General features: G+C 38.7%; 1 protein-coding gene across 1 annotated transcript; it reads left to right on the forward strand.

Annotated features, from left to right (window-relative positions):
* Nucleotides 1-1,014: 1,014 nt before the first annotated feature.
* Nucleotides 1,015-16,457, forward strand: LOC306876276 (basement membrane-specific heparan sulfate proteoglycan core protein-like; the record flags this gene model as incomplete). Its single annotated transcript, XM_079427305.1, has 13 exons — nt 1,015-1,045; nt 2,687-2,956; nt 5,769-6,026; nt 6,231-6,500; nt 8,692-8,949; nt 9,147-9,416; nt 10,611-10,877; nt 13,162-13,443; nt 13,840-14,112; nt 14,245-14,529; nt 14,604-14,882; nt 15,157-15,417; nt 16,435-16,457. The coding sequence occupies 13 exons, from the start codon at nt 1,015-1,017 to the stop codon at nt 16,455-16,457; spliced, it is 3,027 nt and encodes a 1,008-aa protein (XP_079283431.1).
* Between the last annotated feature and the right edge of the window lie 236 nt (nt 16,458-16,693).

The following is a 16,693-nucleotide window of genomic DNA, read 5'->3' on the forward strand; positions in this document are numbered from 1 at the left end:
AGTTTTCCAGTCTCTCTACAAGTATATTATGATCGACAGTGTCAGACGCACAGAGCCGATCCTATACGCAAAGTACGCATGTTGCATAGGGCCCCCGAAACACCAGGAGGCCCCTTTCCTCTCAAAGATGATTTAATTTCAGTTTTCTTTTTGATTTTGGTCAGTGGTTATGAAAACATGAATGTTACTTTAATGCGGTGAACTGTCGCCCTTTCTACGTAACATCCAAACCAGTCAAATCATGTCATGTGACTATCATATACAGTCTCCTACCGTTCTTGCTTGATACTAAGAAATGAGTTCAAAGCACTGAGCTGCGGTTTCTCAAGTGCTTTCTGTGAGCGTGATTCGAGACGGAGTGAAACGTGGACAAATATAGGCTACTTTGTGCTATGTATATGTCAAAATGTCTGTCTTGGAGAGTTTTCACTAAACACAGTCAGTTATGTCTTCAATAAACATAAAAATGTTGAAAAGTAATCGAATGCTAGTCAGTAGATCTGTGCATTCTGTGACAGCATCATACGGTATAAACCTGACGCTGTCTGTTATCATCTGTTCATCAAACAACAAAAGAAAATGAGAGAATTAATCACTGCTCTTCACTTAATATTGTTCATAATTTTATGATGCGGTCAGAAACCAGACTGAAAATTGCTCAGGTGTCATTTATAAAGAATAGTCAAAACTCAAAACAAGCAAAAGCACTTAAAGAGACAGAACTTCACTGTCTGGCGTCACATTGGTTGATGAGAGTATGGTCATGTGTTGTATGTTGTGAATCTTCTCTGGGCAGCAGTGAATCCATCAGAGAATCGACTCTCGTATCGGTTCATGAGTCCTGTGACATCAGTGTGTGTGTTGATGTAAAATCATGGAGAATCTCCAGCATCGCTTTTCATGGAAACACAGAAAAACTCTTTCAGTTCAAACTCTAGACATGTTTCAGTGATCTGCATTTTACTGAATGAATGGAAATGTTTCATGTCTGTGTTTATTCTGGTTTTAGTGCTGATGTCCTTCATCCACGCTGGACTCACTCAAGGTACTGTGCTGCAGTATATTTGATTTATTTAACAAATGTGAATTTTGTAGTAGTTTATTTGTCTACATGAATCATATGAGGATCCCACATTTGTCTCTTTGCTGATGATTTTTGTCTATATTTTGCTGTCATTCACCTTCTCCCAGAGTCATTTGTCTGTGTAGTTCCTCATGATGCAAAAACACTGATCAAATTTTATAAAAAGTAGGTTAAAATGGTAGTTTGTGTGTGCACTTGCTTGGCCATTTTTAGTTGATAAACAGGAAAGTGGGTCCAGCTGAATTGAAATGGTGATTTGTTGGATTGGTATAAAAAAGGTTATTATACCGCGGCAGTCGTCGTGTGAAGCCCTCCTAGTGTGAAGACCGAAGAGTGTAAAGACCATCAACTCTACCGTGCGACTCCACCGGGCAGGGACACCGGCAAGGGATAGTAGTATCGCTTTTTATTTTAGTTTTTTCATTTATATGTTTATTATTGAAATGTTATATGCATGTGTCAATTTTATTTAATTTCTTTATTTTCTTACATATGTGGGTATATCGTATTTATAGAGTTGTAACTTTTAGTTTTAGTTACTTTTTCTTATTTGTAAGTCGCTTTGGACAAAAGCGTCTGCTAAATGACAAAAGTAAGTAAGTAAGTTTGGTGCAAAAATTTGCACTGTAATTAATGACTATTGAGCATTGCTATTTTCCCTCAAATAAAGTCACATATTCACCACAAAGCAGAAAACACATACAGAGAAATTAAGAGGAAAAACTATAAAACACCCACAATGTAGAACACTGGTGATCTGAGGGACAACTTCAATGGAGAACACAGAAATTTAGGAGTGACACCATAACACATCCACAATAGAGAACAAACACACACACACACACACGACCAACATCAAACTCAAGTTTTACTGTAATAGTAACATAATTGCAAAAATGGTACTTTAGTACAATTAAAAAAATAATAATAATTAACTGACAAAGATTTTTTTTTTTTTATTGTTATAATATATAATGGTGTTTTATTGTCTCAACACAAATCTATATGAGCCAGCGAGTGATTATTGCAGCCATCTAGTGGTTATTTTATTTTATGGCAGCAATCTACTAATAAACCATGGCACATTGTTCAAGTTATCTCCATGAATGAAATTAAGAATTTGCATCAAATGTTATTTTATTAAATAAATATATTAAAATAGAGTTTTACTGTTTTTTTTTTTTGTGCTGGGCAACAATTTATCGTCACGATTAATCATTGCCCAGCACTACTACTTATTATATTTTTATTTTATTTTATTATGAATGTTATATTCAGAAAAGCAAGCTGATGCAACAGTTTTCACTGTAATTGATGACTGAGTGCCTGTAAGATCTTGTGCACCTATTATTCTTAGTGTTATTCTTTCAATATGGTTTTGTTATGAAAATTAGTAAGAGATGAGAGACTGAGAACAGACACAGACATAAGTTCTCAATGTTATTGTGTTGTAGCCCATTATTGCCTCATAAACTATTAAAATAAATAATAGTTTGTTGAAACCTGCCGACTGAAAATAGTTCCAACAGATACTGTACTGCTGACTGAAAGTGAAAAGCTAATTTTGAATTATACTAAGTGTGTTTTTTGCTCATTTCACAGAGAGTCCCAAACCTGTAGCTCGTGTTGATCCTGATAGACGTGTGTTCAGAGGAGAGATGGTCACTCTCACATGTGACATACAGCAGACAGGAGACTGGCAGTACAGCTGGAATAAAGACAACAAACAAGTTTACAGCACAGGACACAACCAGAGCTATATAATCCCATCTGTGGATCCGTCTCATAGTGGTGTGTACATCTGTAGAGGAACTCAGTCAAAAGCTCCACATGACTCACAGATGAGTGACGGAGTTACACTGACAGTATCAGGTGAGAGCTCACGTGTTCTTCACACAGAATCCTTCTTTTTTCTTAACAGTGATATTGTCTGCAGCCTTTAGCTTCAGTTACAATGGTGTTTCTGTTTAGAGACGGAAAAAAGTGACCTAGATTTTATATTAATTCATAAATGAGACATTACATAGAAAATATATGTTTTGCCTGCATTAATGTGTACATTGAAGCTCCAGCATTTGTTTACTCTGATCATTTCAGCCTTCTGTGTGCAATATAAAGTTCAAGTCTCAAAATCTCACATTAACTTCAAACACTTAAAATAATACAAACAGGTGTCTTAAGCAAAGACTTGAAAATTGCAACAGTCTGAGCAGTTCTTATGTGTACAGGTAAACTATTCCACAAATTATGTGCCACCACTGAAAAAGCTCGGTCACCTTTATTTTTTAACCTGGCTCTGGTAACATCGAGGAGCACCTGACTGGACGACCTCAGTGCTTTAACAGGAGTGTGGACATGTAAAATCTCTGGTAAATAAACAAGTGCCAACCCATTTAAAATCTTAAAAACAAACAATAAAATATTTAAATCAATCCTGAAACAGACAGGAAGCCAGTGTAGTGAAGCTAAGACTGGGGTAATGTGCTCATACTTTAGTCCCAATTAGAAGCTGAGCTGCTGCATTCTGGACCAACTGTAAGCGTTGAAGAGAAGACTGATCCAAACCGACATATAAAGAGTTACAGTAGTCTAGTCTAGACGTTATAAAAGCATGAATTACACTTTCAAACTCCTTACATGGCAGGTAGGGCTTGACTTTAGCCAACAGTCTCAGTTGAAAGAAACTGGCTTTTACAAAATATAAAAGCATGGTCGATATTCGCATTGATATGATCATAAGATAGGCACACTGGAAATGCAAATTCACTCTCTGCCCCGAGGCACTTTAGGAGCAAATATAGCGGCTTCTCCGGTATCGGCTGGACACAAAGCAGCACCCTGCTCATATAATCTGCTTAATCAGGCATTATAGGCAAGATGAAATTAAATTGCCAACGACACATTTCTGAGGACAGACGATTCCCTTCAGAGACACATTCATATAAAGGCATCCGTGCCGTGTTTTGACTTTGAAATGTGCAGCGCTCATATTTATTCAGTGACATCTTTGCCTTTTGATGTTTAATGCAGCTGTATCGCGGTTCTTGTCTTTCCGTCCCCAACTGTAAAACCTCTTGAAATTGTAATTAAGACGTTTGTTATACCATTTAACGTATTTAATACTTTTTATGACCTTAAATTTTATACAAGTAAATTGAGAGTTTTTAAGGACCCGTGGGAGCCCTGTATTTAAGATAGCCTGTTGGGCGGAGCAGTGATACATTTTGGTAGCCCAACTGGAAAACACAATAGCCCCGGGACGTCGGGCTAGCGATTTTGCGAGCCCTGCAACAGAACTAATCTGTTTTTCGAATTTACACTGTCAAAAATCACCAAAAAATCATCATCAATTTGATTTCTAGATTTTACATAGAAGTATATTATGATCGACAGTGTCAGACGCACAGAGCCGATTCTATACGCAAAGTGCACATGTTGCATAGGGCCCCCCGAAACACCAGGAGGCCCTCTTCCTCTCAAAGATGATAGAATTTCAGTTTTCTTTTTGATTTTGGTCAGTGGTTATGAAAACATGAATGTTACTTTAATGCGGTGCAATAACATACCCCCCCCCCCCCCACACACACACACACACACACACACACACACACACACACAAACACACACATGGTACAGACACTCCCATAGAAACACAATATAACATGAATGATTCTTCTGCTGGGAAATGACTGTCATTTTGGATTTTTTTGTACTTAAAGGGTTAATTCACCCAAAAATGAAAATTAGCCTGTGTTTTCCTCACCCTCGAGGCATCCTAGGTGTATATGACTTTCTTCTTTCAGATGAATCCAATCAGAGTTATACAAAAAATTGTCCTGGCACTTCTAAGCTCTATCATTGCAGTGGGAGGGTGTTTTTGTTCAACAGTCCAAAACACATTAAATAAAGTGCAAGCATCCGTAATAAAACATGCCTCACACGGCTCCTGTAGCAATCTCTGTAAAAAATCTCTGTATTTCAAAAGTAATAAACTATTTTCTCTCACTTCTGCTGACTGTTGTATGTGGAAGAGTTCCGGTGAATGACGGAGGACGTAGGCGCACCACTGAGATATGCTAGTCTCGCGAGTTTGTTTAAGGAACCAAAGTTTCCTTACTTTAGCAAAATAAAACCAATCTCCTCTTGGCTTATATCGAAATCCTCCGACATTTTTCTTTACAAATCCTTGTTTTGTACTTCTAATTCATGACCGACGTTTTGTTTTGTTCATCACTAATCACGCAATGCCGACATCCTACATCATCCGCCAGATAGTGGCAGTGATAGAAAAGTGTTTATTACATTTGAAATATGGAGATTTGTTCGGTCAAAAACACATAGATTCGCTATAGGAGGCCTTCATTCACTCCCCGGAGCCGTGTGAGGCATGTTTTATTACGGATGCTTGCGCTTTATTTAATGTGTTTTGGACTGTTGAACAGAAACACCCTCCCACTGCAATGATAGAGCTTAGAAGAGCCAGGACAATTTTTAATATAACTGATTGGATTTGGATTTGAAGAAGAAAGTGATATACACATAGGATGCCTCGAGTGTGAGTAAAATACAGGCTAATGTTTTGGTGAACTAACCCTTTAACACCTTTTAACAAATAAATAAATAAATCAGAGTGACCAATAACTCATATAAGTTAACTCAACACTGCATCACTGTTCACTTCCAGATAAACCTCAGCCGACTCTGACTGTAAATCCTGAGAGTTCAGTGTTCACTGGAGACACAGTTACTCTGAGCTGTGATGTGGGACAGTTAACTGGATGGACAATTCACTGGAGAAAAGACTCAAACACTGAATCCACGGGTGATGCAACTAAAACAATCGAGTCTGTGAGCGTCTCTGATGGAGGAACATATCAATGTAGAGCACAACGAGGAAACTACTACAGCGAGTACAGTAATGCAGCTGAGATAACAGTAAGAGGTCAGCGCTCTCTTACTTTCTGTACATTTTTTAATGGAAGACAACCTTATGTGTTTTTTATCAACATGATCATTACTGTCATACAATAACAAAGTGTTGTCAGTTAAACTAAATGTCAAATAATAAAAAAAAAAAAAATTAAGCAGCACAAATCATCTGAAATATTTTCAGACACATGAAGTGTGTTTTTTGCTCATTTCACAGTGAGACCCAAACCTGTAGTTGATGTTCATCTTGATAGATGTGTGTTCAGAGGAGAGACGGTCACTCTCACATGTGACATACAGCAGACAGGAGACTGGCAGTACAGCTGGAATAAAGACAACAAACAAGTTTACAGCACAGGACACAACCAGAGCTATATAATCCCATCTGTGGATCCGTCTCATAGTGGTGTGTACAGCTGTAGAGGAACTCAGTCAAAAGCACCAACATACTCACAGATGAGTGACGGAGTTACACTGACAGTATCAGGTGAGAGCTTCAGTCTTAACATTGAGTCTAAATGTGCAGAATATGTTTTTAAATAGACTACCGTATTACATGCATGTAGACAGAGACAAGTAAAAAGGGATCTAGTTTTAGTAGAAAATGAGATGTTACATAGCAAAGAGATGTTTTGTTTTCATTAATGATCACACTGAAGCTCCAATAGCATCTGCTTACTCTTTTACTAATACCTTCAACCGTATGTTGTGTGATATACAGGTATATTTTGTGTTTTACTAGAAATGTAAGGTTCAATGCTGAAAAAATAAAATTAATTTCAGCGTTTAAAATTATTACCACTTGCATCTGATCTATTCAGTTGTGGTATTTGCTGCAAATATGAAATGTGATTGGTTTGTCCTTTTTTACAAATAATTGACAATCTATAGCCAGCAATGGCAAAGTGACAGAACCAAAACCTTAAACCTGAGACTTTCTTTGCAACCTTGTAAGATGGTATTTCCTTCTAGAAATAAAAAAAAAAATTGTGTGCAAAACAAAATGTAAATACAAATTAAAAAATTAACATATGAGAAATGAAGACAGAATGACCAATAACACCTACAGTTGGGCAAAAAGTATTTAGTCAGCCACCAATTGTGCAAGTACTCCCACTTAAAAAGATGAGAGAGGCCTGTAATTTTCATCATAGGTACACTTCAACTATGAGAGACAGAATGGGGGGAAAGAATCCAGGAAATCACATTGTAGGATTTTTAAAGAATTTTTTTGCAAATGATGGTGGAAAATAAGTGTTTGGTCAATAACAAAAGTTAATCTCAATACTTTGTTATATACCCTTTGTTGGCAATGACAGAGGTCAAACGTTTTCTGTAAGTCTTCACAAGGTTTTCACACACTGTTGCTGGTGTTTTGTCCCATTCCTCCATGCAGATCTCCTCTAGAGCAGTGATGTTTTGGGGCTGTCGCTGGGCAACACGGTCTTTCAACTCCCTCCAAAGATTTTCTATGGGGTTGAGATCTGGAGACTGGCTAGGCCACTCCAGGACCTTGAAATGCTTCTTACGAAGCCACTCCTTCGTTGCCCGGGCGGTGTGTTTGGGATCATTGTCATGCTGAAAGACCCAGCCACGTTTCATCTTCAATGCCCTTGCTGATGGAAGGAGGTTTTCACTCAAAATCTCACGATACATGGCCCCATTCATTCTTTCCTTTACACGGATCAGTCGTCCTGGTCCCTTTGCAGAAAAACAGCCCCAAAGCATGATGTTTCCACCCCCATGCTTCACAGTAGGTATGGTGTTCTTTGGATGCAACTCAGCATTCTTTCTCCTCCAAACACGACGAGTTGAGTTTATACCAAAAAGTTCTATTTTGGTTTCATCTGACCATATGACATTCTCCCAATCCTCTTCTGGATCATCCAAATGCTCTCTAGCAAACTTCAGACGGGCCGGACATGTACTGGCTTAAGCAGGGGGACACGTCTGGCACTGCAGGATTTGAGTCCCTGGCGGCGTAGTGTGTTACTGATGGTAGCCTTTATTACTTTGGTCCCAGCTCTCTGCAGGTCATTCACTAGGTCCCCCCGTGTGGTTCTGGGATTTTTGCTCACCGTTCTTGTGATCATTTTAACCCCATTTTGATCTTGCGTGGAGCCCCAGATCGAGGGAGATTATCAGTGGTCTTGTATGTCTTCCATTTTCTAATAATTGCTCCCACAGTTGATTTCTTCACACCAAGCTGCTTGCCTATTGCAGATTCAGTCTTCCCAGCCTGGTGCAGGTCTACAATTTTGTTTCTGGTGTCCTTCGACAGCTCTTTGGTCTCGGCCATAGTGGAGTTTGGAGTGTGACTGTTTTAGGTTGTGGACAGGTGTCTTTATACTGATAACAAGTTCAAACAGGTGCCATTAATACAGGTAACGAGTGGAGGACAGAGGAGCCTCTTAAAGAAGTTGTTACAGGTCTGTGAGAGCCAGAAATCTTGCTTGTTTGTAGGTGACCAAATACTTATTTTACAGAGGAATTAACCAATGAATTAATTAAAAATCCTACAATGTGATTTCCTGAATTCTTTCCCCCCATTCTGTCTCTCATAGTTGAAGTGTACCTATGATGAAAATTACAGGCCTCTCTCATCTTTTTAAGTGACTAAATACTTTTTTGCCCAACTGTATAAGTGAACTTAACACTGCATCACTGTACACTTCCAGATAAACCTCAGCCGACTCTGACTGTAAATCCTGAGAGTTCAGTGTTCACTGGAGACACAGTTACTCTGAGCTGTGATGTGGGACAGTCAATTGAATGGACAATTCACTGGAGAAAAGACTCAAACACTGAATCCACGGGTGATGCAACTAAAACAATCGAGTCTGTGAGCGTCTCTGATGGAGGAACATATCAATGTAGAGCACAACGAGGAAACTACTACAGCGAGTACAGTAATGCAGCTGAGATAACAGTAAGAGGTAAGAGCTGTTTTACTTTCTATACATTTTTTAATGGAAGACAACTTTATGTGTTTGTTATAAACATGATCATTACTGTCATACAATAAGTGTTAGTTAAACTAAATGTATTATTAATAATATTAATAATTTAATCAGCACAGATCATCTGAAATATTTTCAGACACATGAAGTGTGTTTTTTTGCTCATTTCACAGTGAGACCCAAACCTGTAGCTCGTGTTCATCCTGATAGACGTGTGTTCAGAGGAGAGACGGTCACTCTCACATGTGACATACAGCAGACAGGAGACTGGCAGTACAGCTGGAATAAAGACAACAGACCAGTTTACAGCACAGGACACAACCAGAACTATATAATCCCATCTGTGGATCCGTCTCATAGTGGTGTGTACAGCTGTAGAGGAACTCAGTCAAAAGCACCAACATACTCACAGATGAGTGACGGAGTTACACTGACAGTATCAGGTGAGTATGATCATTTTTCCTTACATCGTTTCAAAACAAACAGATTGAGTAGATAACCAGGTAAACTTGATCTTATTTTGACTGACCTATCATGCTCACAGCAAGATTATGTTCTAGTTAATATTTTGTAACAGATATTGGACCAATCAGCCGTGAGTGTAGTGATGATGATGAGAATAGCAGCATTTATTCACATCTGTTCTTATAAGAGGACTGACGTCATTATTCATCACTGACAATCCTCAGCTGTGACCATGGCCTCGCATTTACCACATGAACACTTAAAGAAACAAAAACGTGTTTCTCTCTCACTCCTGTGGTGGTGAGAAACCACTAGCCTATATAACGTAACGTTAGTGTCGGATATTAACGAGCGTGACACGCCTGATCAACACTTATTAGTTTCTGTTACTACTAAGTATTAATACTCATAGATGACCAATACTAGCTTTGCTCTTGCATGGTTACATTAGCTGACGTGTGTATATCTGTAAGCTAACACTGATCTCTCACCAAGACACCTACCCTGTTCTCCACACATCAACTCAATTTGTCTCCTCTGACCGCTGTTCTGTCTAATCCTGGCCTGTCCTGCTCTCTTGGCTGCATAGCAGGCTCATAATTGTATCTGTGGTCCGTCATACGAGTGTAAATAAACATTTAAAATTTCCTCAGCGTCTGAAATGTCATTGCGATCCTTTGTTTTCCTATAAAATGTTTAAAATGGACCGTTCTCCCTCTCGTTACGTCACTTCCGGTTTTGGCTTTTTTCAGATGCAGAAGTAAAATAATCTCACAAAAATGACTCCAGAAACCTTAATAAAATATTTTAAAGTATACATTACAGTATACTACATTATTTTTCTATACATCAACTCACTGGAGTCTCTAACCTGGAATATGCTCTTTAAGACACTTTAAATGAAACCTGAGAGGTTTCTGTTCTTCCATTAAATGTCCAGGAAAGCAAAACTTAGAAGATCCAAAAGCATGTGAATAAAAGCCTAAATTATAATCCATTTAACATATAAACTGATCATATCTCTTCTCAAGACTTGGATTAAATTCCTGGATTCATATGGATTTGTATTACAACACCTTTGACGTTTTTATCATATGATTGTCACTCTGCACTGCAAACTCACATCTTGTGTGTGTTGTGTGTTTTGAGTCAAATTTTGTCTTTCTTCACAGATTCACCCAGATCTACACTGACTGTGACACCAGACAGTCCTGTATTCACTGGAGAGACAGTCAATCTGAAGTGTGTGATTGAGTCTCGCAGTGACTGGAGACGGAGAAATGGACTGACAAATGAATGGAGATTTGACAGGAGAGATGGCTGGACAGATGACTGGAGATATGTGTGGTATAAAGACAGTGTAAAATTACAGGCGTCTGATCGTTACACTGTAAACAGAGACACTCTCACTATCAGAGGAGCTACTGAGTCTGATCAGGGTCAGTACTGGTGTAGAGGACAGAGAGATAGAAGACCAAAATCATCACAATCAAGATCTGCTGTTCATCTCTCTGTTAAAGGTGAGTTGAATATATTTTTCCTCATAAACTCACTCTACTATATTAAGGTTAATATGAATGCCACACTTTCTTTTGAGCATTTCATCTCACTTTTAACTTGTAGTAACCTAAATCTCATGACTCAGAGACAAATGCTAAAATGCAGAAACAAAACATAAGAGCTACTGTTAAAAATAGCTGGGTATGGATGCTAGATGTTTCCGGGGTTTTTGGGGGTTTTCTTTCGCTGTCACCACACACACACAAACTGTACACAGAACAACTCGCAGGGAAGCACTGCTGCAGTAAAATATGATTCTCGCTGTCAGAACATTATACACGACCAGAAAAAGACATTATAACTCAGTGTAGGGTGTTTCAGAGTAGAGGGAGAGTAGGGTCATTTATTAATAACACATAATCAAAAGTAAATCCAGATAACAAAGACAAAAACAGAATAAAACCAGACAAAGGTTAAAGAAGGCAAGACTGCACTGAACACAACACAGACAAAACATTCATAAAGGACAACACCAGACAAAGAACAAGAGAAAAGACTGGGGTTAAAAATAGTGATGGCCGCTTTTGAAACACTGCGGAAGTCGTGGCCTAATGGTTAGAGAGTCTGCCTTGTAATCCAAAGGTTGTGGGTTCGAGTCTCGGGCCGGCAGGGATTGTAGGTGGGGGGAGTGAATGTCCAGCGCTCTCTCCACCCTCAATACCACGACTGAGGTGCCCTTGAGCAAGACACCGAACCCCCAACTGCTCCCCGGGTGCTGCAGCATAAAATGGCTGCCCACTGCTCCGGGTGTGTGTTCACGGTGTGTGTGTGTGTGTGTGTGTGTTCACTGTGTGTGTGTGCACGTTGGATGGGTTAAATGCAGAGCACGAATTCCGAGTATGGGTCACCATACTTGGCTGAATGTCACTTCACTTCACTGCTTCATGAAGCTTCAAATCTTATATGAATCTTTTTTGTTTTGAATCAGTTCTTCAGAGTGTGTATCAAACTGTCAGAGTCACATGATTTCAGTAAACCAGGCTTCATTACATCATAACTGTTTTGAAACGTGTCTAAATGTCAATGGTTTGCCGCTGGGGGTGATCTCTGTGAACCCGTGAATCATGTGAGTTCATTGAGAACCATTGAACCAGCGTCTATGATTTTTACCTGATCTCATATCAGTTTCATCAATTTGTAGACCATTTTAACAAGACATTTGTGTAAATAAAAGAATGAGAAGCAGGTAATAGTCTCTTACTGACCTCTATTCAGAAGCTGTTCATAAAACAAACAAAGCAAGCCAGCAAATTAATATAAAATATTTAAAACAACACATATCATACACACACTTCATATTTAATGGTATTTTATTATTTTTATTATATTTAACGTAGTATACTTTCAATAAAACCTTTGCAATGGGCTTTAAAATCTGTTTGTATAAATATATTTTAGTTGCATTTACACACTTTTGACCAGCAGGCATCACCAGCACGTGGTGTTTCGAATCAGTGAATCATTTTGCGAAGCATTGGTTCAATTGATTCAAGCTTTGAAAAGCTTTGTTTCTCCCATCACTAGTTAAAATACACTCGTAACAAGAGGCTGAATAATCACTATGGAGAGAAAAAAAAAAAAAACTAAAAAATGCAAGAATAATTGTGGTAACAAACAAGGCACATAGCAAACAGGAACTAGACACAGGAAGTGAAGAAAGACAAAATATACTTCAAAACACGAATAAACACAAAACAGGGAACACAAGACTGTGATATAATACTCAGTCACAGAAAGTTCAGATGTGCATTGAGTATTATACAAAGAAAAATAAAGTTGTAAAAAAGTGGAATGTTTCTTTGTGATTATTAATCATGATGTTATATTATTATATAACATAATATTATTTACACTCAGTTTTGTTTTTTAGTTATTTAATTTCTTAATCATGTTATATATTCATGTAAGCAAAAAACAAAAACAAAACTAAGAAACAGGTTAACTACCCATTCCTTTACTAGTGGAAATAAAACTTCGTATTTAAAGTTATCTGTGTAAATGAATAAATGCTTACATACATAAAATAAATAAATAAACACACACTATGAGACCATCCCTCTCCATATCTCTCCTCTTTAACATCAGTTACACAAATACAGGAACTCAGATCAGATCATGTTTCTGACTAGATTACTGAAAGACCTCCGTCTTCTTTCTTCACAGATTCACCCAGATCTACACTGACTGTGACACCAGACAGTCCTGTATTCACTGGAGAGACAGTCAATCTGACCTGTGTGATTGAGTCTCACAGTGACTGGAGATATGAGTGGTATAAAGACAGTGTAATGTTACAGACGTCTGATCGTTACACTGTAAACAGAGACACTCTCACTATCAGAGGAGCTACTGAGTCTGATCAGGGTTATTACTGGTGTAGAGGACAGAGAGATGAAAGACCATCATCCTCACGGGAGAGCGACCGAATAAATGTCATCATTAATGGTGAGTAAATCAAACACTTGCATTTACATTTAATAATTTATCAGGTACATCCAAAGTGACTAACAAATGAGGACAAAATGAGTGATCAAACCAACAAAAGAGCAACAATATGTAAGTGCTATGACAAGTCAAGTTAGTCTAACACAGTACATGTAGCAAGATTGTGTTGTGTTTGTTTTAAATAAAAAGAATAAAAAGATAGAAGTGAAATAGAGAGAGCTAGTGTTTATATAGAAAACAAGTGGAGTGAATATAAACTACTTTTCACTAATTCACTATTTCATCACAAAAAGACCTGCATCTTATTCAAAAACAGTCTGCAGTCCCATGTAACCATGTGCTATATGCACCAATACACTCTCTTCAGGATCTGAATGTGTTCTTGTTCTCCTGCAGATCTGAAGCCAAAGCCTGAACTCACATCAGATCCTGCAGGAGCTGCACTGACAGGAAACACAGTGACTTTGACCTGTCGCATGGATCCGGCCACTGGATGGGACTTTTACTGGAACAAACACACACTGAACTCTGAGACAAAGACAGAAACAAACTCCTACAGAGTGAAGATTGATTCAGTGTCTGCTGGAGGCCAGTACTGGTGTAGAGCTGGAAGAGGAAAACCAGTCTACTACACACAATACAGTGATGCACTGTGGGTAAATGTTACAGGTGAGAGAGAAGAGAGTATGTGATAAAACACAGATCAGAGACAATATCTACAAAACGTATGAAACTTTAAAATGCATATGCACAAATAAATGCATAATGCATAAATAAATGCAATAATCTGTGTTTGAACAGTGAGTCCTAAAGCTGTGGTGACGGTCCGGCCTGATGAACGAGTGTTCAGAGGAGAAACAGTCGCTCTCAGATGTGATATAAAGTGGGGAGGAGACACTGAGTGGACTTACAGATGGGAAAGAGAGGGAACAAACGACCGATATAATAACTCTGTCAGCCAAATCTCAACACAAGAGTTGAACATCAGCAGTGTTGATCACGTTCACGGAGGTAAATACACCTGTAGAGGACAGACGGGAACACAAAGCTCTCAGCGCAGTGATGCTGTTACTCTGACTGTATCAGGTGAGTTTGTGTGTTTGTTGATTATCATCAGTGTGAACACCTTCTCTCTCTATAACTGGTCATGTTTTGTTCAGCTGAAGCTCAGGCAGCAGTGCGAGTGTCTCCACAGCCGTGGCTGACTGAAGGAGACTCAGTGGCTCTGATCTGTGAGGTTACAGGCTCCTCTACAGGCTGGACGTTCAGCTGGTTCAGAGATGATGATCGTCTGTCAGACAGCAGCAGAGGAGCTGGAGGCTCTTACACTCTCAGTCCTGCTGCTCTACAGCACACAGGAGTTTATACGTGCAGAGCAGAGAGAGGACAACCGGCCTATTACACAAACTACAGTAACACACAGACACTGTGGATCACTGGTGAGTCTGTGTCACAGCATTTATTCTTGTGTTCATCTGTGTTTGTGTTTCATTAAGTCTCTGGAACAGGGAGGCATAAACATCAGAAACACTTCCCTCCAGTTCTCAGTCTAGATCAGATCAAAGCACAATCAAATACACACTCATAATATATGCATGATATAACCCTTCTTATTTTAAAATGTAGTGCGAAATTTCACCTTAATTGTACTTAATTACAGATTTTATTAGACACATGTGCTGTCAGTTTTGAGTGGGATTTTCTTCTTGTCAGGTAAATGGTCCCAGGTGTCTCTGGAGGTCAGTCCCAGCAGAAGTCAACACTTCTCGTCTGACTCTCTCTCTCTGAGCTGTGAGGATCAGAGTAACTCTACTGGATGGACAGTGAGGAGATACACAGGCAGAAACACAGAAGATTGTTCAAAACAAACAGGATCATGTCGAATCTTCTCTCTCAGCACATCTGACTCTGGAGTTTACTGGTGTCAGTCTGAATCTGGAGAGAAACGTCATCCTCTCAACATCACTGTACATGGTAAGACAAATGATACTTTAAACTAGATCAAATATAATAGATGATCTGTTTTTAGATTAATGTATATTTAGGAATTCATTTATGTGTTTAAAAGATTGGCTGCTGTAATTCTGAATAGTTGTGGATTGTTCTGTGATTCTGGGCTGGTATTTATTCTGAACACTAAATATCAAGGTTTCAAATAAATTATACTGGCCTTATATTATAGTTTGTTGTTGAATACTGACACCTAGTGGCCACTCCGAGAAACTCTAATATTCTTAGTGATACATCAGCCATTTTAGGATTTTCAGAGCGCATGGTGCAGAGTATGAATGTGCATACACATCTTTCCTACATGTTTTGGCCTTGAGAAAGCAAAAATCTGTAAGTTTGAATAATTATTTATATAGTTATACATTGATATGATTAGGTATTTGGGGAAGTCGTGGCCTAATGGTTAGAGAGTCGGACTCGTAATCCAAAGGTTGTTGGTTCGAGTCTCGGGCCGGCAGGGATTGTAGGTGGGGGGAGTGAATGTCCAGCGCTCTCTCCACCCTCAATAGCACGACTGAGGTGCCCTTGAGCAAGGCACCAAACCCCCAACTGCTCCCCGGGCGCCGCAGCATAAATGGCTGCCCACTGCTCTGGGTGTGTGTATTCACTGCTGTGTGTGTTTGTTCACTGCTGTGTGTGTGCACGATGGATGGGTTAAATGCAGAGCACGAATTCCGAGTATGGGTCACCATACTTGGCAGTATGTCACTTCACATATACATATATACACATGTATTTTGCTTGGTTGTATATTTTTGAGAACTATTTACATATGCCATGTTAGAAATACCATTCAAAGGTTATAATCTTGATAATAATTGTATTCGTTTAATTATAGGAACATATCTATGTTATATATATATGTATATATATATATATATATTTAAGCACTTGAAAGTGTTTTACGCAGTGTTATTATAGTGCTGTGTAGAGTAACAGTGCTTCTGTTAGATAAATATTTTTACATTATTTTTGTTACAGTTTCACAAGTTGGTCTACAGTAAAGAGAATTCAAAATACAAACTGACGACCTTTACTGTGGGCTTTGTTTAGCTCGCTGCCGAAGCACTGCATAGAAACGCAAGCTGGGGGCAGAAGAGTGAAAAGATTTCTTCTCTTCAGGAGCCGTGTAGCGGATTACATGTACTTCATTTACGAATTGATCCAGAATGTCACACTCTTTGAAACGCAGCCAAGTTTCCAAATTGGAAACTAAGTCAGAGGCTAAATCTTCAGCCAG

The sequence above is a fragment of the Barbus barbus genome (assembly GCF_936440315.1).
Source record: "Barbus barbus genome assembly, chromosome: 1".
In the NCBI taxonomy this organism is placed as follows: Eukaryota; Metazoa; Chordata; class Actinopteri; order Cypriniformes; family Cyprinidae; genus Barbus; species Barbus barbus.